Below are 25260 nucleotides of genomic sequence, written 5' to 3' on the forward strand. Positions count from 1 at the left end.
CCCAGGCCGCCCCTGCCTGGGCAGGGAGCTGGAGGCTGTTTCAGGGAGGTGGATTTGGTCGGGATGGGCTTGGAAAAGGAGGCGCTTCCCGAGCTGAGCATCCTGGGGCAGCAGGGACAACCCCGGTGGTTTTGTGGTGTTGTGAGGGTCCCCAGGACGAGGTGAGAGATGAGAATTTGAGTCCAAGTTCTCAGAAGGCTGATTTATTATATTAAAAGAAATGATATACTGAAACTATACTAAAGAAAAAAGAAACAAGAACCGACAATAAAAACCCGTGACAAACTCAGAGAATCCGACACAGCTGATGGTGATTGGTCACTAATTAAAACCAATTCACACGCTGGGTAAACAATTCTTTAAATCACAAATTAAAGCAGCAAAACAGAGAGAAGCTGAAACTTCCCAGAAGAAGAAATCCTGGCGAAGGGATTTTCCATCAAATATCACAGCGACACCCCGGAGCATCCCCTAAATCAGAGTGTGGCAAACCCACGCTCCCCCCCCTGCTCTGAGGGGTTAACAAGGCTGGATCGGGTTTTCCTGGGAGCCTGGGCAGCGGGGTTTGGTTTGGGGGTTTGATCTCGGGGCGGGATTAATTGAATATTAAAAGTGTGAATAGAGGGGAGCTGCGGGCCGGAGGAGTCGATGGGCTGTGACTGCCGGGGGATGTGTGCGGGTTTTTAAGCGTCCCAGCGGGAAAAACGAGCTGGAATGGAATCTTGATCAGCCCCTGGGGACAGCGCGGGGTCAGGCAGGGTCGGGAGCAGCGAGGGAAAAGCAGGAAAATCCCGGACTGGAGGGAATCTGGGAGCTGTGCTGGGCAGGAGGGAAGGGTTCACCTCCCTGATATCCCCGTGCTGCCAAGCTGGGGGTTCCAGAGCCCAATCCCAACCAGCTTGGAGCAGCTCTTGGGAAGGGAAGGAGCACTGGGAGCATCCCCAGGAGCAGCAGGGCTGCCTCTCCAGCTCCCGTGGGAATGATTCCCGGCCTTCCCTTGTTAGGAAAACAAAGCAAACCTTGCTGTTTGTCCTTTGGGACAGGTGGAATTTTCCCACCTCTGGATCCATGAGCTGCATCCCAGCGCTGCCTCCTATTCCCAGGAGTTTGTTTTCCTGTTGGTTTTTAATGGAGAGGTTTGAGAGAAGTTTCTCTGCTGAAATGCGGCAGAGAGAGGGATCTGAGGGGATTCATGGAGCCGAATTCACCCAAAGGGAGCATCCACAGGCACAGGAGAGGGGGCCCCTGGGATTGGGGGGTGGCTGTGGCTGACACCCAAAAAATAATATAAATATTTAATATTTTATTAAATAGAAATATTTAATAAATAATAATATATTTATTAAATACTTAAGTATTTAATAAAAATATTTATTAAATAAATATTATACTATATTATCCTATATTATATCATAATTTATCATATTGATAAAATTATATAAAATATCTATTATATTATCTATACTATATAATATATATTATACATATTACCTAATATCTAATATCTAATATATATAATATCTATTATATTATCTATATATAGATATTCTATATTATATAGATATATTATACACTATATATTATATATGGCATATATTATAATATATACTATATAATAAATATATTATACATTACATATCTAATATATAACATACTATATCTAATATCTAATACACTATTATATACTATATATTATATACTATATATTATATACTATATACTATATATAATATAGTATATATTATATATTATATATTATATATTACATATTATATATTATATATGTGTTCATATATATAATTATATAATATATAACATTTATATTCTTAATATAATAACTATATTCCTAGATAATAGATAAATAATATATTAATAAATAACAAAATATATATCAATAATATATTAAAGAAATACTGTATATTCTAATATCTAATAATAAATAAATAATCTATATTAAAATAGATTATTAAATAATATATTATAATACATAATATTTGGGACCCACACAAACCAAGGAAGTTTTGGGGAGCGATCAGGCGGCCAGTCTGGGGACAGACGGGGCAGAAGGGACGGGACTTTCCCTCCCTTTCCCGGCGGGAATCGGAGCAGCAGCAGCGGCGGGAGCGCGGGGAGGGAGCGGAATCCTCCCGGCTCTAACAGGCTTTGGAGCCCGAGGAGCTTTGGGATATTTCTGTTGGTTTTTTTCCCCTCTTAAGCGCATTCCCGCTTTGAGCTGATCCCATCTCGCTCCCTGCCGCCTTCCCGGCTGGATTTGCGCTCTCCCGGCTTTTCCCGGTTGTTTTCAGTCCGGACCGGGGTTGGTTTTTATTCCCGGGAGCATCGCTGGGGCGCAGGGTGATCCTCACCCCATCTTCATTAACGCCGCTAATTAGCGCCGGGCCGCCTCGGCGTTATGCAAATCAAGGCGAGGGAAGCGGCCAATGGGAGGAGCAGGATTTGCATAGGCGTGAGGTGATTTGCATAGCTGATATTTTTCAGATTTCTTTTTTGCGAATATGTTTATTATTCTTACTTTTAGTTTAATTTATTTTTATTTATTCATCGTTCTAATGAATTATTTTATTTTTAAGCATTGATAGTTTTTATTTCTTTTAATTTCTTATCTGTTCTAATTAATTTTAATCTATAACATTTTTACTTCTTACTTTTCATTTCTTTGTACTTCTTATTCATTCTAATTAACTTGCTTTGTTTTTTAGAGTTTTTAATGATGATTTTTACTTTATTTATTTTGACATATATTTATTTTCGGTTAATATTAAGTTCAAACCTTTTAATTCTTATTTTAATTATATTTTTTCTAAGTAATGCATTTTAATTTCTAAAAAATTATTTAGTATTATTTTGTTTAATTTTTTATTCATTATAATGAACTCATTTTAATTTTTAATATTATTTTTATTCTTCTGTTGATACATGTTTTAATATTTTACAATTATTTAGGAATTGTTTATTGTTATTTAAAAAATATTTTGCAATTATTTGGAATTTTTTTCCTGTTAAGTTTTTCATATTTTACAATTACTTTGGCCTTTTTTATCATTTATTTTGCTGTTCTGCTCCCAGAAAATGACTCCAGCAAACTCCTCATGCCCCATCCTCCACCCCTTGGCTCCAAGCTTTTTTTCAGCCCAAATCTTTCATTTCCCAAGCCTCTCCTTTTCCTCTGGAGCTTGAACTGGAACGTTCCCAAGAAAAACCTGGAGTGAAGGGAGAGGATCCAAAATGAGGAGATTTGGGTTTTCCTTGGTGGGGGCCATCAAAAGGCCTCGAGCTGGGGTCAAGGACCAAATTCCACCTGGATCGTCCCTGGGATGCTCCAGAGGCGCTGCTGGGCTCCTGGTGGTGATGGGTAATTAGCAGTGGAGAGGAGCCTGTGTTAATTACAGCACCCTCATTATGGGAGGGAGGTGGGGCATCAGTCTGGGGTGTCACCACCCCAGTGCCAGCGTTTGGGGTGATGCTGGGGACACGTGGGGACACCTCCAGCCCTGGAAATGCCTCTCCTGGAGTGGTGAGGCTCCAGTGGGATCTCCAGAGTGGCTGGGGCTGCCCCTGGATCCCTGGAATGTCCAAGGTTGAACATTGGGGCTGGGAGCAGCCTGGGACAGTGGGAGGTGTCCCTGCCATGGCAGGGGTGGCACTGGATGGTCCTGTGGGAATCTCTGTGGTCTTCAGGCCACCCATCCCTCTGCTCTGGAGCCAGGCTGGGAGAGCTGGGGGTGCTCCAGGGAGAGCTCAGAGCCCCTTGCAGGGCCTGAAGGGGCTCCAGGAGAGCTGGAGAGGGACTGGGGACAAGGGCTGGAGGGACAGGACACAGGGAATGGCTCCCACTGCCAGAGGGCAGGGATGGATGGGATATTGGGAATGAGGAATTGTTCCCTGGCAGGGTGGGGAGAGGCTGGGATGGAATTCCCAACACAGCTGTGGCTGCCCCTGGATCCCTGGCAGTGCCCAAGGCCAGGCTGGACACTGGGGCTGGGAGCAGCCTGGGACAATGGAAGGTGTCCCTGCCATGGCAGGGGTGGGATGAGATGATCCTTAAGGCCCTTTCCCACCCAAACCATTCCAAGATCCTGTAACACAGAGGAGCTTCTTGCTGGGGTGCATTGCCAGCATCGAATCACCCACGGAACAGTTGGGTTGGAAGGAACCTTTAGGATCACCCCATTCCATGGGCAAGGACACCTCCCACCATCCCAGGCTGCTCCCAGCCCCATCCCCCGCGGGGATGGCACCTTGACCCCCTCCGGGGCCGCTCGGGGAATCCCCCCCTCTGCCGCACCGCATGGCCGTTTCTCTGTGCCCTCTCCAGGCGGGAGCCTCTCCAAGCAGGACTGGACCATCCAGTGGCCGAGCACGGAGCCGGGCAAGGAGAACAGCCCCGGCTGCCCCGCCGAGCCGGCACCCTGGGGCAGGACGCACCCGAGCCCCAAAGCGCAGCCCAAGTGCGGGCAGCACCACTGCCACGCCGGCTCGTCCCACGGCCCCGTGTACACGCACGTGGACCGCCTGACCGTGGAGGGCCACCCGGGGCTGTGCCCGCCGCTGGAGTCCGGCCACCGCTCCCTGCCGCCGTCGCCCCGGCAGCGGCACGCCGCGCACACCCCCCCGCGCACCCCCAACATCGTCACCACCATGACCCCGCCGGGGACCCCCCCCGTGCGCCGCAGGAACAAACTGAAGCCCCCCGGGACCCCCCCGCCCTCGTCGCGGAAGCTGATCCACCTCATCCCGGGCTTCACGGCGCTGCACCGGAGCAAATCCCACGAGTTCCAGCTGGGGCACCGCGTGGATGAGGCGCACACCCCCAAGTAAGTGGTGCCCCCGGGGCCGGTGCGTGTCGGGAGGGGTAAAGCTCATCCCGGCGCCTTGGGAAAAGGACGTTTATCCCTAAATAATGGGTCTTGTTTGGAGGTTTCGTGTGGAAATTCCTTTTTGCAGCTCCTTGCAGCGGGGATGCTGTGGGATGGTGTCGGATCTGCTGCCCCGGGATCTCATTTTGGGGTGGATGGGGAGCGGGGATGCTGTGGGATGGTGTCGGATCTGCTGCCCCGGGATCTCATTTTGGGGTGGATGGGGAGCGGGGATGCTGTGGGATGATGTCGGATCTGCTGCCCCGGGATCTCATTTTGGGGTGGATGGGGAGCGGGGATGCTGTGGGATGGGGTTCTGCTGCCCTGGGATCTCATTTTGGGGTGGATGGGGAGCAGAGATGTTGTGGGATGGGGTTCTGCTCCCCCGGGATCTCGTTTTGGGGTGGATGGGGAGTGGGGATCTTGTAGGATGGGGTTCTGCTCCCCCGGGATCTCATTTTGGGGTGGATGAGGAGCGGAGATCTTGTGGGATGGTGCTCTGCTGCCCCGGGATCTCGTTTTGGGGTGGATGGGAGCACCCAGGGGCTCCAGGATTGCTGGCTGGCATAGGAGGGCTGGGTTTTCCAGCACAGGAATGGCCGTGAGGACTGAGTGGGGGAGGGAGTGCACGCCGGAGAGACGTGGGAATAATCACCTTCCTGCTGGGAAGTGGACATATGGATTTATAAATCCTCATGGAGAGGACAGTTTGTGTTCTGGAGACCCCCCGGGATCTTTCCCATTCAGGCTCTGCCGCATCCATCCCGCGGCTCCTGCTCTGCGGCTCCGCTGCCGGCAGAGGCTGCTGCTGTGCCGGGAAAGGATTCCCTGGCATCCCTACATCCCCTCCCCATCCCTTTCCTCCCCTTTCGGTGGCCCTGCTCGGAAAACCTTTCTCCAGCCGTGGCATGGGGTGGCAGAGGGGCCTCGTGGCCACTTTGGGACATCACCTGCTCTCCCTGGGGGTGTTTCGGGATGGAGCTGGTCCGAAGCAGGATCCCAGGACAAACTGCTCTTTTCATCCCCAAATTCGGGGTTCTTGAGGATAAAAAGGCCGTGCCAGAATCCTGGGAAGAGTCCCCTGAGGGCTCTGGGGGGAGCACGGGTGCCCTGGCACAGCACAGACCCTCCGGGCTATCTGCGGTGTTCGGGCAGCTCCAGCTGGGACACGGAAGGGTTAAATCCCCCGAGGGGCTCCCGGTGCCTGACCTGGAGCTTCCCTTGTTGGGCAGAGGGAGCCAGGGTGGGTCTGGGGGTGGCAGAAGTGTCTGGTGGCCTCGGCACAGCGGTGTCACTTCTCCCCCGCGCTGTGTCAGCCGTCCCTGTGCGGGGTGAGGGTGATCATCCACCCTCCTTTTCCCCCCGAGCTGGGAATTTTTGTTCTCCAAAGGCTTTTAGCTTTGGGAACAAAGCCATTTCAGCTGGAAATGCCTCCTGGAAGGCCACCCTCGCCCTCGTGCTTAGGCACTGGAGAAGTGTTGGCTTTGTTCGGTCCCCAGGAGCATCCCCGCCTTCCCGCGGAGCCGCCTCTCCCTCTTCCCGCTTTTCTCGACATTCCAGCCCCAATCCGTGCTCTGCCCTCCGCTGGAGAGGGTCTCACCGAGGGCAGAGCTTCTCCTCTTTGATCCCTGCGTTGGTCTCTGGGTGTTCCCCGATGATCCTGAGCTGAAATTGCCGGGCAGCACCAGGGAGGGAGCGCTGGAGAGGCTGGGAAAGCTGGATGGAGTCAGGCAGGGATCGCAGGGATGGAGGTTTGGGCTGGAAAGGGTTAAAGCTCATGTCCTTCCAAGGGCAGGGACACCTTCCAGCCCTCGTGGTCACCCTGACCTGGAGCTGGACACCACGAAACCTTCTGGCCACTGATTCCTCAGGGTGGGGAGGGGGTGCCTGGAATTCCCTGCAAAGGGAAGGAACAGGGAAGGGCGTGCAGATGGAAATGTCACACGGGGTGACACGAACACGCAGTGATGTCCCCTCTGCCTTCATCACTCTCCACCTGTCCTGGCACAGGGTGCCCAGAGCAGCTGTGGCTGGATCCCTGGAATGTCCCAGGCCAGGTTGGATGGGGTTTGGAGCACCCTGGGACAGTGGGAGGTGTCCCTGGCATGGCAGGGGTGGCACTGGACGAGCTTTAAGGTCCCTTCCAACCCAACCCAACCCATTCCATGATTCCTTTGCCTGACTGCAACCAGTTCTCCCAGTGCCTCCAGCGCTCCCTTCCCAGTGGTGCTGGGCAATCTCAGCTCCTGATTAGGGAATTAATCAAGGGAAGAGCCAATATTGACAGGGCCCCGCTGCGCTCCAGGGGCTGCTGCGCCGGGTTGGATCCGGATTCCTGCAAACCTCTTGGAGAAGCAGGGAACTTCATTTTCTCTAATGGCACTTAATGATTTTGCAGGAGACAACCACTAAATCCTGCCTGCTAATCCCATTAGTGGTTCGGGATTGTAATTAGTGCATTAAAGAGGCAGCTTCTTCTTTTTTCCCCTCTTTTTTTTCCAGCACAGCCCTGCTGGAGTGGAAGCTGTTTATTAGCCTGGATGAGGTGGAAAATGCCTGGCACGGATAAAAAGTGGATTAAAATTGAAATATTTTCTGGCTCTTCTCAGCTAATTGTTATTTTATGGCCATGGAATTTGAGGATGGTTTTTTTTTTTAATGCCACACTTTTACAGTGTCCCTGAAGTCCAAGTCCTCTGTGCCTCCTGCAGGAGGGAGCTCATCCCTGGAGGAGGATTTGGAACCTTCCCTGATCAACCCCTCCTGGTTTTAGTTGTGCCCCTGGGCCCGTGGGTTGCTTTGGATTGGGGCTGTGTGCTGTTCCAGCGTGGAAGGAGGGGCTGGACATGGAGAGCCGAGGGTTTGAGGACACTCCTGGGGATCCCAAGTGCTGGTTGGGATCTCCTGGAGTGATTTGGGGTGGAGATTTAACCCCATCCTGCCTGGTCTCGACAAGGACCCTTCTGAGACCCTCCCAGGAGGGAGGTTGGTGTCCCTCAGGCTGATTTATGGAATGGTTTGGAATGGAAGGGACATTAAGGACCATCCCATCCCACCCCTGCCATGGCAGGGACACCTTCCACCATCCCAGGCTGCTCCCAGCTCCAATGCCCAGCCTGGCCTTGGGCACTGCCAGGGATGCAGGGGCAGCCACAGCTGCTCTGGGCACCCTGTGCCAGGGAACAATTCCTCATTCCCAATCTCCCATCCATCCCTGTCCTCTGGCACTGGGAGCCATTCCCTGTGTCCTGCCACTTATCCCAGGTCCCTTTATCTCCCCCCCAGCTCAGGATGGGGCCAAACGAGCTCTGGGGAGCCAGGGGTGGCTTTGGCAGGAGGAGAAATCTCCCTCCCCATGAGCTGTGGGTCGGGATTGATGGAGTGGAACCCTCAGGGTGTTCTGAGGCCGCTCCCCCCGGATTTTTCCAGCTTGGCACCGACAGAAAATAAACCAGCACCATTTATTTGTGACAGCAGCAGCGGCCACCAGGTCCCCTCCCGAGCAAGGCCGCCTTGTACTGCTTGATTCCCGATGACAGCTCATAAACTCCTCTGAATGTTGTGTTTTGGATCTCATTCCTGGTGTTTAATCCATCATTTCTGTGTACCAAGACCTTCTGAGGCAGGGGTTAAGTCTGATTGTTTTAATTTTTTTGGAGCTCCCAGCCTCCAATTTTCCCGCATGGAGTCTCCAGCTGTCGACCGTAACTCCGAGGTACGGAACATTACTCCTGAAAAGATCCCCTGACTTCCATAAATCCACAGCCCATAAACATCTCAGGAAAGGTCCTCAAACGGAAACAAAACATTGAGAGTGGCTGATAAAATAATGCCCATTTAATACCTCATGAATTCCACGGGCCATTGGAGTCTCTCATGGGTAGTTAATGATTATCCATCAGCCAGGGAAGAAACAAACTTGGAATGGGAGGTCTCAGAATTCCATTAGCTGGGCAACAGAAATCCAGCTCGTTAAGGGCTTGTTAACCCTTGGAAGGAGCAGGTGGACTTCACCCTTAGACCAATCCTTTGGCCCAGCTTTAGGCCTCCCCTTGAACCCATCCTTCATCCTTAGACTCCTCTTTAGACCTGGTCTTTGGCCCATCCTTTATCCTTTGAGCTCTGCCTAGGCCCACCCATCATCCTTGGACCCATCTTTAGACCCGTCCTTCATCTTTAGACCTGCCCTTGAGCCCATCCTTAATCTCTGGACCCCACATTAGACCTGGCCTTTGTCCTTGGCCCATCCTTTATTCTTTGACCTATACTCAGACCTTTTCCTTGTACTTAGACCTTTTCTTTGTACTTAGACATATCCACCATCCTTGGACCCGTCCTTAGACCCATCCTTCATCTTTAGGCCTGTCCTTGAACCCCCCCTTCATCCTGGGACCCCATGTTAGACCCATCCTTTGTCCTTTGGCCCATCCTTAGACAGATCCTTCATCCTTTCCCTATTTGGGGTGAAAATCGTCTTTAGGCCTGTCCTTCATCCCTGGACCCCTCATTAGACCCAGCCTTTGATCAATCCTTCCTTCTTTGACCCACCCTTGGTCCTTTGACTCATCCTTAGACCCATCCTTCATCCTTGGGCCCCTCATTAGACCCACCCTTCATCTTTTAGCCCGTTCTTCATCCTTGGACCCCTCCTCAGACCCATCCTGTGTCTTTTAGCCCATCCTTCTCCCTTCTGAGCTGTCCTCAGACCCATCCTTTGTCCTTCAGACCAGTCCTTAGACCCATCCTTCATCCTTGGACCCCTCCTCAGACCCATCCTTCTTCCTCTAAGCCCTCCTTAGACTCATCCTTTGTCTTTTAGGCTTGTCCTTAGACCCATCCTTCATCCTTGGACCCCTCATTAGACCCACCCTTCATCTTTTAGCCCATCCTTCATCTTTGGGCCCATCCTTAGACCCATCCTTCATCCCCTGACCCCTCCTCAGACCCATCCTGTGTCTTTCAAGCCTGTCCTTTGACCCATCCTTCATCCTTGGACCCCTCCTCAGACCCATCCTTCACCTTGGACCCCTCCCCAGACTCATCCTGTGTCTTTTAGGCTTGTCCTTAGACCCATCCTTCATCCTTGGACCCCTTATTAGACCCACCCTTCATCTTTTAGCCCATCCTTCATCCTTGAACCCCTCCTCAGACCCATCCTTCATCCTTGGACCCCTCCTCAGACCCATCCCCTGACCCCCCTTCATCCCTGTGGAGGGCAGCTGAGCCCAAACCCTCCCCAGCTCCCAGCTGTGGCTCCTTTTTCCAGGCTGCTGTGCCAGATCCATGAGCTCCGAGGAAGGTGCTCAGGGAAGCAGCTGGAGAGGTCAGGTGGGAGCACGACCCGGCCCTGGGATGTGCTGAGCTCCTCCAGCTGCTGGGCAGGACGGGACACTGCATTTTTGTGGTGCTCCCAGGTCAGGTCTGGGCTGGGATAAGGCTCCTCCAGCTCCAGGCAGCTGGATTTTGGCTCAATTTTCCGTGAATTCTCCTCATCCTGTGTTGCTGCAGTGGCATTCTGGGTGTGGGTGTTTTCCTGGTGGGAAAACCTGGTGGTTCAAAGCCTTCTGAGGGTTCCTTTCCTTCCCTTTTGCCCTGCTGGTGCCAAGGTGGGTTTTTGATGGGATTTTTCCAGGCTGGGATGAGGGTTTCCTGGCTGGGTGAAGTCAGATGTGAAGGTCAGATCTGACCTGGTGATAGAGCACATCTTCTTCTTTTCCTCTTTCCTTGAATTATTTCCAACTGTAACTTTGGACACTTTCTGTCCTGGGGCTGTTTTACTCCATCCCACATTACAAATTCCTGACAACAGGATATTTCCTGTGGCACTTGGCCAAGTCTACTGCCCAGCTGGGGCCATCGTGGCAGAGAGGTGACAAACTGAATCCCAGACCTCCTAAACCTGAGAGCAGAAGGGCCAGAGGTGAAAAATTGAATCTCAGGCCTCCTAAACCTGGGAGCTGAGGGCAGAGCGGTGAAAAACTGAATCCCAGACCTCCTAAAACCTGGGAGCAGAGGGGCCAGAGGGGACAAACTGAATCCCAGACCTCCAAAAACCTGGGAGCAGAGGGGCCAGAGGTGAAAAATTGAATCTCAGGCCTCCAAAAACCTGGGAGCAGAGGGGCCAGAGGTGAAAAATTGAATCCCAGACCTCCAAAAACCTGGGAGCAGAGGGGCCAGAGGTGAAAAACTGAATCTCAGATCTCCAAAAACCTGGGAGCTAAGGGCAGGGAGGTGACAAACTGAATTCTAGACCTCCAAAAACCTGGGAGCTGAGGGCAGGGAGGTGACAAACTGAATCCCAGACCTCCAAAAACCTGGGAGCAGAAGGGCCAGAGGTGAAAAACTGAATCTCAGACCTCCAAAAACCTGGGAGCAGAGGGCACAGAAGTGAAAAACTGAATCTCAGACCTCCAAAAACCTGGGAGCTGAGGGCAGAGAGGTGACAAACTGAATCCCAGACCTCCTAAAACCTGGGAGCAGAGGTCTTCTCCACCATGCCCACCCCACCAGCAGCCCCTGCTTAGACTGTGCCTCAGATTTAATCCTTTAAGCTGGTCCTAAATAGGCCCTGATGGGTGATTAATTCTGCTGCTGCTCAACCTTGATAATAATGACGTTTCCCCTTGTAGCAATTCCCGTCCACCTGGTGGATCAATGACTGGATGTTCTGCATGGGCAGGATTCAGGAGAGCATCCAGGCAGCTCCTGTGACATTGCCCAGCTTTGGAAAGGCAGGTGGGCTCCTGGCACTGGGCACGAGCAGGAGATTGATGTTTGCAGAGCAGGTGGATGCAGCAGGACGTGCCCAACGTGTGGAAATATTCCATATGGAGCATCTTCCCAGGGTGGGCACTGGCACCTGGGCTGAGCCAGCCCTGGGGTGGCAGCAGGAGCTGGGAAGGGTCTGGAGCCCCAGGAGAGGCTGAGGGAGCTGGGAAGGGGCTGAGCCTGGAGCAAAGGAGGCTCAGGGGGGACCTTGTGGCTCTGCACAGCTCCTGACAGGAGGGGACAGCCGGGGGGGTCGGGCTGTGCTCCAGGGAACAGGGACAGGAGGGCCAGGGCAGGCTCAGGGGGGAATTTTGGATAATTCCTACATGGGAAGGGTGGTCAGGCACTGGCACAGCTGCCCAGGGCAGGGGTGGATCCCCATCCTCGGTGAGATTTAAAGCCTGTGTGCATGTGGCACCTGGGGACATGGATGGACCCCATGATTTCCAAGGATCCCGTGCTCCCGTGATCTCTGTTATTTACCCTGAAACCAGAGCCCAGCCCGGCACTCCAGCGAGGGGCAGAGCGCGGCAGTGCGGGAATTTGGAGAGCAAAACGAGCAGCATCTCTCCCTGCGCTTCCCAATCATCCCCCTGATTAATCTCGCTGCTGCTGCCGGGCTGCGGAGCCGTGCACAGCCCCTGGAACGTGTCCAGCTCCCTCGCAGGATGGCTTGCACACCGTGAGGTGACAGTGATGAGTGGCCCCCGTCCCAACCTGGCTCCGTGCTGGAGCGATCCCGCTGCTCCGGGCTGCGGCGCTCCTTAGGAGCGTCATTAATGTTAATTACGGCCCTGCTATTCCATCCAGAGCCGCCGGAGCCTCACCGTGCTCGGAGGAGAAACTTCTCACCGTGTCCTTTAATGAGGAGTTGAGGCTCCTTTCAAAGCCAGACGGGCGTGAGGATGAATTTAGATAAGGATTAACGATCCTGGGAGAGGCGGCAGCGCATTCCTGGCTGGGAGGGAGGGCACGGAGAGGGCAGGGGCTGGAGGGGAGCGACCACTGCTGGTCCTGGCACAGCCTGAGCTCTTCCCAGCTCCGTCTTCCAGGCAGGGAGCAGCTCCCCTGCTCACTTCTTTGTGCTTCAGGAGGTTGGGGGGAGCTTCTCTTGCCACCCCAGCCCTGCCCCTCTGTGCTGGCCAAGGGCTCCAGGGGATTCCTTGGCAATAATGGGATGAAAAGCAAAAGCAGGGGGTGCTCCTCAGGGTCCAGAGGAGGCACCAGAGATGCTCCAAGGGCTGGAGCCAGGCTGGGAGAGCTGGGGGTGCTCACCTGGAGAGGAGAAGGCTCCAGGGAGAGCTCAGAGCCCCTTGCAGGGCCTGAAGGGGCTCCAGGAGAGCTGGAGAGGGACTGGGGACAAAGGATGGAGTGCCAGGACACAGGGAATGGCTCCCACTGCCAGAGGGCAGGGATGGATGGGAGATGGGGAATGAGGAATTGTTCCCTGGGAGGGTGTGGAGAGGCTGGGATGGCATTCCCAACACAGCTGTGGCTGCCCCTGGATCCCTGGCAGTGTCCCAGGCCAGGCTGGACACTGGGGCTGGGAGCAGCCTGGGACAGTGGGAGGGGTCCCTGGGACAGTGGGAGGGGTCCCTGCCATGGCAGGGGTGGATGGGATGAGCTTTTAGGTCCCTTCCATCCCAAACCATTCCAGGATGGTCCAGTCTGGGGCGGATCTGCCCCTCCTGGCTGAGGTTGGGTTCTCTGGGGATGGTGAAACCCCCTGAGGGTGCCCCATCCAGGGGCTGAATCCCTGTGGAAGCTTCTCCATCTCTGAAGGAGGCTCATCCCCAGCAGCCCTGGCTGGCCCCAGCTCACCCTCAGCGCCCTCAAAGGAACGTAACGGTGGCAACCAAGAAAACAGAAGGGGCTTTAATGAGAAACAGCTCCAGCTCCAGGATCCTGGCAATTACCTCCTGCAGCTCCTTCCTGCCCCTGTCTGCTCCCAGCGCTGTTCCTGCAGCCCTGAGGAGGAGGAAGGCAGGGGGGGTGAAAAACCTGTTTGGCTCAAACTCCCTTCAAAGATTCTCCCAGCTTTATAATTTGCAGCCGTAATAAAAAAGTTCCACTTTGTGCTCGGAAAAGGGAATAATAGATCAGTCAGAGTCGAGCCTGGAAATTCAGGCATCCAGGGAAGTGGGGACAGGCACTTGGATAAATATTTAACTGCTGAGGCTTTGATATGAAGGAGCTGCTTTTCCTCTGGCCAGGGGAGGGAGGGAGTGTTGCCTCTTTATGGGGATGAGGAGGATAAATGGAACATCTGCAGGATATTCTGTGTTTATTTCTTTATCTCAACCCCAGCTCGTTCAGGAGCGTGAACATTGAGTGGAGCTGGCTCAGGTTTGGGTGCAGAACGAAGGAATTTCAGCTTTTCAGGCAGGTTCAAAAAACCCTCTGCCCTGAATGCTGAAAATCCTTCAGGAGCTGGTGCCATCCCGAGGATTTGGGGTGTGGGATGGCACTGGGCACGGAGCTGTGTGTGTGTCCAGAGGTGATCTGGTGCCTCCTTTCCTGGCTGAGACAGCTCCAGCTGGGCTGGTTTGGATCCCAACTCCCCAGGGCTATTTGGGAATGCTCAGACTCCTTAGCCAGGGTGGGTTTTTAAATGGTTTATTTGGGAATCCTTAGAGAAAAAGGTCAGATCGTGCCATCTGTGTGCCCGTGTGGGAACACGAAGGGAGAAGGGGCAGGAATTCTGGAGAGGGGCTTTGGTAAAGGCCAGGAGGGACAGGACACAGGGAATGGGCAGGGATGGATGGGATATTGGGAATTAGGAATTGTTCCCTGGGAGCACAGACTGAACCTGTGGCTGCCCCTGGATCCCTGGGAGAGTGGGAGCTGTCCCTGCCCATGGCAAGGTTGGGATAAAATGATCTTCAAGCTCCCTTCCCACCAAATCATTCTTGCCTGAAAGAGTGCCAGAGTGAATCTGAGGCTTTTCTTCCTTTCTTTTTACCATTCCAAAGAATGCCAGAGTGAACCTGAAGCTTTTCTCCCTTTCTTTTTACCATTCCAAAGAATGCCAGAGTGAATCTGAGTGTTTTCTTCCCCCTTTTTGCCATTCCAAAGAATGCCAGAGTGAACCTGAAGCTTTTCTTCCCGTTTTTTTTTTTTTTTTTTTTTTTTGGCCATTCCAAAGAGTGCCAGAGTGAACCTGAGTGTTTTGAACCTGAATGTTTTCTTCCCTTTTTTTCCCATTCCAGTGGATGCTGCTGGTGGAGGAGGCACGGGGGCAGCACTTCACCTGCTCCTTGCTCTGATTTAATCGGGAATATTGTGCAATTAAAGCACTCCAAAAGCCATAAATCTCCGGGGCTGAATCCCGGCCGGGCTGCAGCGATCTTTAATCCTTTGCAGCTGAAATACCGAGGAGAGGATTTTTATGTTGTTTTTTTTTTCTCCCACTCTATTTCCCTTCCTTTAAGAGCAATGCTTGTGTGGAAATTGGTGTGTGCTGACGAGGAGCAAAGTGGTGAATAAAACATCACCTGGCTCCGGAGGCTGCAGGGGCAGCTCCTGCCTTGTGGTTCAGTCTGAAATTAAACCCGTTTTAATTCTTTCAAATGGCAATAACAATGGGAGTGACAACAAATGCCTGCGGAGCAGCTGGCTACCTACTCGATTTCCGGGTTTTTTAAGAGCTGGGAATGGAGGGTGAGCATTGCCAGAGCTGAGGAATGGTTGGGGTGTTCCCTTTGGGATGATTTGTGGGATGAGCCCTATCCCAGGAGCACCCCAGCCCTGTGAACATTGACTCGATTTCCAGGTTTTTTAAGAGTTGGGAATGGAGGATGAGCACTGTCAGGGGCTGGGGAGTGGTTGGGGTGTTCCCTTTGGGATCAGCCATATTCCAGGAGCATCACAGTGAATATTGACTCGATTTCTGGGATTTTTAAGAGTTGGGAATGGAGGATGAGCACTGCCAGGGGCTGCAGAATGGTTGGGGTGTTCCCTTTGGGATGCTTTTTGGGATGAGCCATACTCCAGAAGTATCACAGCCCTGAGAACATTGACTCGATTTCCAAGTTTTTTAAGAGTTGGGAATGGAGGGTGAGCCCTGACAGCGGCTGGGGAGTGGCTGGGGTGTTCCCTTTGGGATGTTTTTTGGGATGAGCCCTATCCCAGGAGCGGCACAGTGAACATTGACTCGATTTCCAGGTTTTTTAAGAGCTGGGAATGGAGGGTGAGCCCTGCCAGGGGCTGGGAATGGTTGGAGTGTTCCCTTTGGGATGTTTTGTGGGATGAGCCATACTCCAGAAGTATCACAGCCCTGAGAACATTGACTCGATTTCCAGGTGTTTAAGAGTTGGGAATGGAGGGTGAGCATTGCCAGAGCTGAGGAATGGCTGGGGTGTTCCCTTTGGGATGTTCTGTGGGATGAGCCATACTCCAGAAGTATCACAGCTCTGAGAATATTGACTTGATTTCTGGGATTTTTAAGAGTTGGGAATGGAGGGTGAGCACTGCCAGAGCTGAGGAATGGCTGGGGTGTTCCCTTTGGGATCAGCCATATTCCAGGAGCATCACAGTGAACATTGACTCGATTTCCAGGATTTTTAAGAGTTGGGAATGGAGGGTGAGCGCTGCCAGGGGCTGGGGAATGGTTGGGGTGTTCCCTTTGGGATGTTTTTTGGGATGAGCCATACTCCAGAAGTATCACAGCCCTGAGAATATTGACTCGATTTCCAGGTTTTTTAAGAGTTGGGAATGGAGGATGAGCACTGCCAGAGCTGAGGAATGGCTGGGGTGTTCCCTTTGGGATGCTTTTTGGGATGAGCCCTATCCCAGGAGCAGCACAGTGAACATTGACTCGATTTCCAGGTTTTTTAAGAGCTGGGAATGGAGGATGAGCACTGCCAGGGGCTGGGGAGTGGTTGGGGTGTTCCCTTTGGGATGTTTTGTGGGATGAGCCATACTCCAGAAGTATCACAGCTCTGAGAATATTGACTCAATTTCTGGGATTTTTAAGAGTTGGGAATGGAGAATGAGCACTGCCAGGGGCTGAGGAATGGCTGGGATGTTCCCTTTGGGATCAGCCATATTCCAGGAGCATCACAGACTCGATTTCTGGGTTTTTTAAGAGTTGGGAATGGAGGGTGAGCCCTGACAGTGGCTGGGAATAGCTGGGGTGTTCCCATTGGGGTGTTTTTTGGGATGAGCCCTATCTCAGGAGCAGCACAGTGAACATTGACTCAATTTCCAGGTGTTTTAAGAGTTGGGAATGGAGGGTGAGCACTGCCAGAGCTGAGGAATGGCTGGGGTGTTCCCATTGGGGTGTTTTTTGGGATGAGCCCTATCCCAGGAGCATCACAGCCCTGTGAACATTGACTCGATTTCCAGGTGTTTTAAGAGTTGGGAAGGGAGGGTGAGCCCTGCCAGGGGCTGAGGAATGGCTGGGGTGTTCCCTTTGGGATGCTTTTTGGGATGAGCCATACTCCAGAAGTCTCACAGCCCTGAGAACATTGACTCGATTTCCAGGTTTTCTAAGAGTTGGGAATGGAGGGTGAGCGCTGCCAGGGGCTGGGAATGGCTGGGGTGTTCCCTTTGGGATGTTTTTTGGGATGAGCCCTATCCCAGGAGCATCACAGCCCTGTGAACATTGACTCAATTTCCAGGAGTTTTAAGAGCTGGGAATGGAGGGTGAGCACTGCCAGGGGCTGGGGAGTGGTTGGGGTGCTCCCTTTGGTATGTTTTTTGGGATGAGCCCTATCCCAGGAGCACCCCAGCCCTGTGAACACGGATTTTTCCTCCCTGTAACGCACGGATCCCACAGTGCCCATCCTCACATTCCAGCTTCTCCGGGCACATCCTGCTCTTCCAGCCACCAAACCACCCCGGGACATCCCAGCAGGGCAAAACCTGCCCGGGCTCCTTTCTGTGGAAATCCCGGAGCAAACATCCCCACCCTCCCTGCCCTCTCCTGGAGGCGCTGACGGGCCCTTTGTCCCGCTGTCTGCTCCTGTTTTCCAGCGCCTGTTGAAACCCCGGATTTTTCCCCCCCCCCAGCCGCTGATAAGCGTTTGACTGATCCCACCGAGCAGGCGGGGATGAGCCATTCAGGCGGGATTGACACCTAAAGGGATTTGCATTAAACGCTTTCAACTCGCTCGGCTTTTCTTTTTTTTTTTCTTTTTTTTTCTTTTTTTTTTTTAATTTTCTTTCTTTTGTTTTTCATCCATCATTATACATTTAGCAAACTCCTGCATGGAATTACGGCCCCAATCGTTGGCATTCAGCTATCTGAGAAGGAATCTCTCCCGGCACTGATTTTCCCCGAGCATCCCGAGGCAGGAATTAGCCCCGATGCTCTGCCTTGGGGGTTGGTTTGGGCTCTCCCGACCGAGGGATACACGGGAAAAAGGAGGAAAAATGAGGAATTCGGGTCTGCAGAGGGTTAGGGGGTGGTGAGAATGAAGGAGAGGGGGATGCTGGGGGTGCTCACCATGTGCCAAGGGCTGAGATTTCGGGAAAGGTTTGGGAAGCCAAGGGCTGCGTGGAGCAGGGGCTGACCCCGAGGTGCTGCTGGGGACCTGCAGGGAGGGGCAGAATCCCGGGAATGCCCGGCTTTGGAGCCTCATGGAGCACGGAAGAGGGTGGGACAACCGTGGAGAGAGGCAAAAAAACAGTGGGGATGTCAAAATTTCGGGATCTGGCAGGAGAGGTGCCCTTGGCCCGTGGTGCCATTTTCCTGCCATCCCTGGAGGGGGCTGTGGGCATCTCCCAAATTTTGGGAAGTTCCAAGCCTCGAGATGGACCAGGTGTGGTTCTCTCTGCTCCCTCAAAACCCTTTGGAGCCAAAATAAAAAATATCTGCTCCATAATCCTGCCTCTCTTTCCCGAAGCAGGGCTGTCTTGGGCCTTATCCCTGTGGAAAATTGAAATTGGGCTGATGTTTTCCCTTGGGTTTTTATTTGTTTTGGTTTGGGTTTTGTTTGTTTGTTTGTGGATGGATGGATGGATGGATGGATGGATGGATGGATGGATGGATGGATGGATGGAGGGAGGGATGGATGGATGGTGGAGGGAGGGAGGGATGGATGGATGGATGGATGGATGGATGGATGGATGGATGGATGGATGGACGGACGGATGATGGATGGATGGATGGATGGTAAGGGATGGATGGATGGGGATGGATGGATGGAGGGATGGATGGATGGATGATGGATGGATGATGGATGGATGGAGGGATGGATGGATGGATGGATGGAGGGATGGATGGATGGATGGATGGATGGATGATGGATGGATGGATGGATGGATGGATGGATGGATGATGGATGGATGATGGATGGATGGATGCATGGATGGATGGATGGATGATGGATGGATGGATGGATGGATGGATGATGGATGGATGGATGGATGGATGGATGGATGGATGGATGGATGGATGGAGGGATGGATGGATGGAAGGATGGATAGATGGATGGATGGATGGATGGATGGATGGATGGATGGATGGATGGATGGATGGATGGATGGATGGGGATGGATGGATGGATGTTGGATGGATGGATGGATGTTGGATGGATGGATGATGGATGGATGGATGGATGGATGGATGGATGGATGGATGGATGGATGGACGGATGGATGGCTCCTCATGGCAACAAGTCCTTTATGAGGTGCCCATGCCTGGCCTCACCCTCCAGCCTGCCCCAAGGATGGTTTTTGACCCTGTTTTGCCCAAGAAGCCCCAAACCAGGCTGGGTTTGCTCCATGTCCCTCAGGCACTCCTTGTCCCCAAGCCAGGGGACAGGATCCTGTGTCCCTGTGAGCCCCCAGTGCCAGGGGGTTTTCCATGGGTGAGGATGCTCCTGCTCCTCTCCAGGCTCCAGTCCTTGCCCCCCTTCCCTCAGGATAGGGATCAAAGCCAGGGGAAGATGGGCAGCCAGCCCAGTCACCCAGTTGGATCCTGGTGTTTGTTATTCTTTATTATTTTTTCTTCTCCTGAAGAAACAGAGAGAGGAAAAAAAAATCTCTCTCTGTCCAAAATCACTCATCCTTCCTAATAATGAGAGCTGTCAGCAGCCCTGCTTGGCGAGGAAATGATGCTCACAGTAAATATTTGGTCTGGAACTGATTTATGGGTGGAAAAAAACGAGATCAGTGCTTAATCACTGCCTTTCAGGAAGGGCTTTGGGCCGGGGTTGAGCTCAGGGGGGCTGGGGCCGTGCCAGAGGAGCAGCACTGGGATTTTTGGTGGGGCACTGGGATTTTTGAGACCCCGTGGTGGGGCTGGGATTGAACAGAAGCAGTGGAGGAGATGGACTGGATTTGGGGCCACCAGGCAGGGATGGATGGGAGATTGGGAATGAGGAATTGTTCCCTGGCAGGGTGGGCAGGCCCTGGCACAGGGTGCCTAGAGCAGCTGTGGCTGCCCCTGGATCCCTGGCAGTGCCCAAGGCCAGGCTGGATGGGGCTGGGAGCAGCCTGGGACAGTGGGAGGTGTCCCTGCCCACGTCCTTTAATGAGCTCTAATGACCCTTCCCACCCAAGCCATTCCATCACTCCATGACCGTCACCCGTGGGGCTGACCCCGAGGAGTTCCAAGCCAGGAGAGCTGCTCAGCTGGACCAGCCTGGAACCATCCACCCCACCCTGAGCCCAGCACACCCAAAGAGGTCCTTGCAGCCACCCTAAACACAGCAGCAGCTTTCCTGTGTGAGGAAATAATTAACTTATTAGAGGATGGTTTCATTTTCTTCATTAAGAGGCCATTTCCTATCGCCTGGCAGGGCCAGATGCCCCCGGGCACCGCTGGGAGTGGTGGGACCTGCTCAGCTCCAGGGCCTGCCCACCCTGCCAGGGAACAATTCCTCATTCCCAATCTCCCATCCATCCCTGCCCTCTGGCAGTGGGTGCCATTCCCTGTGTCCTGTCCCTCCAGCCCTTGTCCCCAGTCCCTCTCCAGCTCTCCTGGAGCCCCTTCAGGCCCTGCAAGGGGCTCTGAGGTGTCCCTGGAGCCTTCTCCTCTCCAGGTGAGCACCCCCAGCTCTCCCAGCCTGGCTCCAGCCCTTGGAGCATCTCTGGTGCCTCCTCTGGACTCTCTCCAGCAGCTCTATCACCCTGATTTTTTAAGATTTTCTAAACCTCCTGATGTTTATATTCTTGTAACGAACTTTCTCACACACCTTCTGTACATAACTCATTGTTTTGCTTTCCTTTATAGAAGAGGAGAAATGTGATGGACTGTTGGTTTGTCCAGTGTCATTGGAGAGGTGGCACTGTCACCCTCCAACCCACTGTCACTTTTACAAAACTATAAATGTCGGAGTCAGAAAATAAACTTCCCTTTTCTTCTTCACCTTGAGAGCAGCGCTGTGCGCCCCCGTGCTGTTTCATTTAATTCCTGAGGAACCTCCCTCAGTGTTTTGGGTTCTCCACACCACGGCCCTGTGCCTTGACAGGCTGATTCCTGGGACTCTCTTGGGGCCCCTCACACTCTCCACTGCAGCCCACCCTTGCTTGGGGCCCTTTATTTGATGTAGTGACATTAAATGTGACCATTTAAGGGATTTGACAAGGTCAGCGAGGCTGAGGATGACGAGCTTTTGGACCCAATGATTTTTTTTTTCACACCCAGGTTCTCAAGAGGAAAAGCTCTGGAATGTTCCTTAATGAAAATTGCCTTTGTTTGATGGCGGGGAGGGATTGGGAATTCTCATGGGGACGCCGCATTAATTATCACACGGGAGACGATGCAGCAGCACCCCCATCCCACAGGCACCACCAGCCCGTCCCCAGCTCCTTTCCCTTCACTCTTCCCTCCTTTTTTCCTCTTTTCCCTCCCAGAGTCAAGAAGAAGAACAAGCCCCTGAACCTCAAGATCCACAACAGCGTGGGGAGCTGCGAGAACATCCCGGCCCAGCGCTCCCCCCTGCTCTCCGAGCGCTCCCTGCGCTCCTTCTTCGTGGGGTACCCGCCCTTCCTGCCCTCCACCCCGCCTGTCCACACCGAAGCCACCTTCTCAGCAAGTGAGTGCCCCTCGGATCCCTCTTCCCTGGGCTGGGAGGCACCAAGCAGAGGAGGGAACTGGGGAGTTTTGGAGGTTTGGAGGATGCTGGAATGAGCCCAGCCCTTGTGGAGGTGCCTCGTGTCGGTGTTTAAAAATCTGTGGGTGCTTCTGGGCAAAGACAGCCCCAAAAACTTGGTTATTTCTGTTTTTTTGGGAAGGCCACGAGGTTTCTGTGCTGTCTGGGTTGGTGGCACTGCCTGGATGTTGCCTAAAAGTGACTTTGCTGAGGGCTGCTTGGTAGAGCTTTGTGGTTTTCCCTCTGTGTTTAAGCCTCTCCTGCTTGCTGGATGTGGGGTTTTGGGAAGCCAGTCCTGGTGCAAACCCCGTGGAGCTGATCCCAGCAGCCAGCCCTGATCCCGCCTGGCAGGGCTTTGTCCTCTCCCAGGAGATGCTGGTGGTGGGTGGGTTTGGCTCCATGAACTCACCCAGGTCTGGGAGGAACAGCCTCATTTCCTGGTCCCAGACCAGTGCTGGGATTAATTCCACAGGGATTTAAACTTTTCCAAGCCAGGCGTGACTCTTGACCCAAGAAGAACTTCCCTGGAGGAAACACGTGGCAGCTGCTGGGAGTGATTCCCAGCCAAGTTCCCTTCGCCTCTTGTTCCTCAGCTAAAACTTCCTCCAGCTCCACATCCAGGCTGGGTTTCTGTCACCCTCCCTTCCCTGGATTTTCCCCTTGTTTCCTTTCTGGAAATGTCTTCCTGGCTTGTTTTGGGGTCTTCCGCTCATTCCTCCTGCTCAGGAGGCAGCCTGGAGAAGGTTTTGCAGCCAAAGAAGGGCTTGCACCCCTTCCCTTCCCTTCCCTTCCCTTCCCTTCCCTTCCCTTCCCTTCCCTTCCCTTCCCTTCCCTTCCCTTCCCTTCCCTTCCCTTCCCTTCCCTTCCCTTCCCTTCCCTTCCCTTCCCTTCCCTTCCCTTCCCTTCCCCGGCAGTCTGGGATCGCTGAGGGCTCATCCAGCCAGTCCTGCTGTCCTTTTCCTGCTGTCCCTTTGCCTTTGGGGACAGTGGCACCTGGCAGGAGCCCTGCAGTCCGACCATGCCATTCCCAGGGATATCCAGCACCCGACTCCGGGTTTGCCCGGACCCAGGGGCATTTCTGCCCTGCTGCTTCCCACCTGGAATTGGCTGTGCTCAGCTCGCAGCCCAGACCAACAGAGCAGGAACCACGGACCAAACCCCATTCCCAGCCCCCCTGGGGTGTCTCCCTGGATTAGTTTTGCCTCAGTGTTGGATTGTGTGCCGTGCCCTGACACCCTGATGGGGCACAACGGGCAGAGATCGGCTGGCAAGTGACCCACGCTGCCAGAGAGGTGTCTCCTCTCATTTCCCTGCCTGCTGGGAATGTTTTCTGGGCTGGATGGGAGCTGGGTCTCCCCAGCTGGTTGATCCCTGCTGGGAGGTTTGGCATCAGCAGAGCTGTTTTGTCGTAGTTGAGATGGAGGCGATGCAAAGCGACGCGCTCTGTTTGCAGAAATCCTCTTTCATTACTGCACGCCTGCTTTTTGTACATTCCCACAAAGCTCACAAGTCTGCACTTTGCCCATTGGTCAGGAAAGACAAACAAAGAGCTCGTTGGAACGGGCAGTTGCAGGTTTCTCTTATTTCTCCTTCTCTCTTTCTTGGTTTCTTTGCCAACGACCTTGGTAGGAAATCCTTTCAGGGGTAAACACAGATCCTCTTATCAAACTCCTCTCTGGCTTACTGTAAAACCTCTTCCAGGCTGTTTGGTCCTTGCAGGATCAACATCCGTGTGGGAGTTACACCAAGTTTGTTTGTAGGGAGCAGAATCATGGAATGGTTTGGGCTGGGAGGGAGCTCGAAGCTCCTCCACTTCCATGGGCATCCATGGGCATCATCCACCTCCCACTAGAGCAGGTTGCTCCAAGCCCTCCCTGCATCCCAAGGATTCCCTGTCCCCCATCCTTGTGGTGGTTCAACAGCTGAGCTCTCCACAGTATCCCATCCTTATGTTTTTTCCTAAAATTCCCTCTTCCCTTTTCCTCCAGTGGGAGCAGCACAGCAGCCCCCAGATGCTCTGGATTGCTGTGGAATTACTTGAGGGGAGCCCAGCCAGGCCCTGTCCCTCTGTCCCTCCCTGGCTGTCTCTCCATGATTTCTTTTCCCCTGCCTTGCTGCTCCTGGCAGGAGCACGTTCCCATCTGAGTCATCCCTGGCCCGGGTCAGGAGAGGGTTTGGATGCTTCCCTCTGATTTTTAACAACCCTTTGTCCTGATGGGAATGGCCATCCCATTCCAACCCCCTGCATGGACAGGGACACTGCCCAAATTCCCTGTGGAATATCTGCCACTGATAGAGCGAGCAGCTGATGCCTCTGTACCTTGAATCCTGCATGGATTTCTGTCCTGGGGAGGGAAAGCTGCTGGAGCAGCTGCTCTGGGATCTCTCCCATCCTATTTTGGCCCTAAAAGCAGCTCGAGCAAGGCCTGAGATGTCTCATGAAGGGATTTTGCTGCAGAGCATCTCCCTGGGGTGCTTGGCTGGGACCACGTGGGACACACCCACCTTGGGAGCATTTTGGTGACATTTGGGATGTTTGGGATAAGTGCAAAGCCTCCTGGCCATTTCTTGGCTTTGGCAGTGACTCATCCTGGGATTCTCACCAAGTCCACCACTTCCATCGATTTTCTCTGTCCCATTCATAATGGGGACGTGTTTGCTGTAGTGGTGTTGGATTATGGCCTTTCCTGAGCACTCTACAAATCCATTTCCTACATAGTAGGGGAAGGAGGGTTTGTTTATCAGGCTGTCTCCCTGATGGATAACACGCTCCCACCAGCTCCCTGCCATCCAGACAGGGGCCAGGAGATGAGGAAGGGACAATTGTGACAAACCAGTCCCCATCCCTGGGCTCCAGCACCGCTGCCACCCCTGGAAGATGCTCCACGCACCCTTGGAGAGGCTTTGGGGCTCTCTGAGGGCATCACCACCCACCCCAAGGAAGGCACAACCCCAAAACAAAGAAATGGGGAAGCTCCAGGCGCTTTTCCCCATGCAGGACATGCCCAGGCAGCCCAGCCGGAATTCAGCGGGGACAGCGAGGGCGTCACGGCCGCGGCAGCGCCGCCGCGTCCCCGTCACCTCCGAGGCGCCGGGTGCCACTCAGGAGCGGTGCTGGCTGTCACAGCTGCCTGTCACCGCCGGGGAGCGGGGTGCCGGGGCTCTGCTGCCGTGTCGCCTGTCAGGGACACGCCGGAGGTGGCTGTCACCCGTCGCCCGGTCGGTTTTCCCCTTCCCGGCTGTGCTGCTGGCACAGCTGATCCCATCAAGCGCGGCTGTTGATTTTGGGATGAGCTGAGCAGGAGCCCTGACCTTTGCTGCAGCGGCGAAGGAAAACACGGAGGTGTCGGAAGGAGGGTGGCACTCCCCGGCACGGCTGTCGCCGGGCAGTGCCACCGCTTCGGGAAGCGGGGTTTGGCTTTTGGGAACCCCTCGGGAGGCAGCGGAGGGCTGGGTGACCGGGGGAAGTCTCCGTGGGGCTGCTCAGGGGGTGCCACCCTGCGAAATTCCATTTGTGCCCAATAAAATGCCAGCCCGGAGCGGGAGAGGGCAGCGGGGGAATTTGGTGAGGG

General features: G+C 53.5%; 1 protein-coding gene across 1 annotated transcript in view; it reads left to right on the plus strand.

Moving 5' to 3' along the window:
- The window catches only part of KSR2 (kinase suppressor of ras 2), a gene marked incomplete at both ends in the record, with an annotated part of 76669 nt that overhangs the window by 11032 nt on the left and 40377 nt on the right, over nt 1-25260 (plus strand). The window contains 2 exons of the mRNA XM_084217120.1: nt 4337-4835; nt 21450-21631. Of these exons, the coding sequence (XP_084073246.1) occupies nt 4337-4835; nt 21450-21631 (681 nt within the window). The remainder of the gene's footprint in view (nt 1-4336; nt 4836-21449; nt 21632-25260) is intronic.

This window comes from Fringilla coelebs (assembly GCF_963513975.1).
Source record: "Fringilla coelebs genome assembly, chromosome: 17".
NCBI classification, from domain to species: Eukaryota; Metazoa; Chordata; class Aves; order Passeriformes; family Fringillidae; genus Fringilla; species Fringilla coelebs.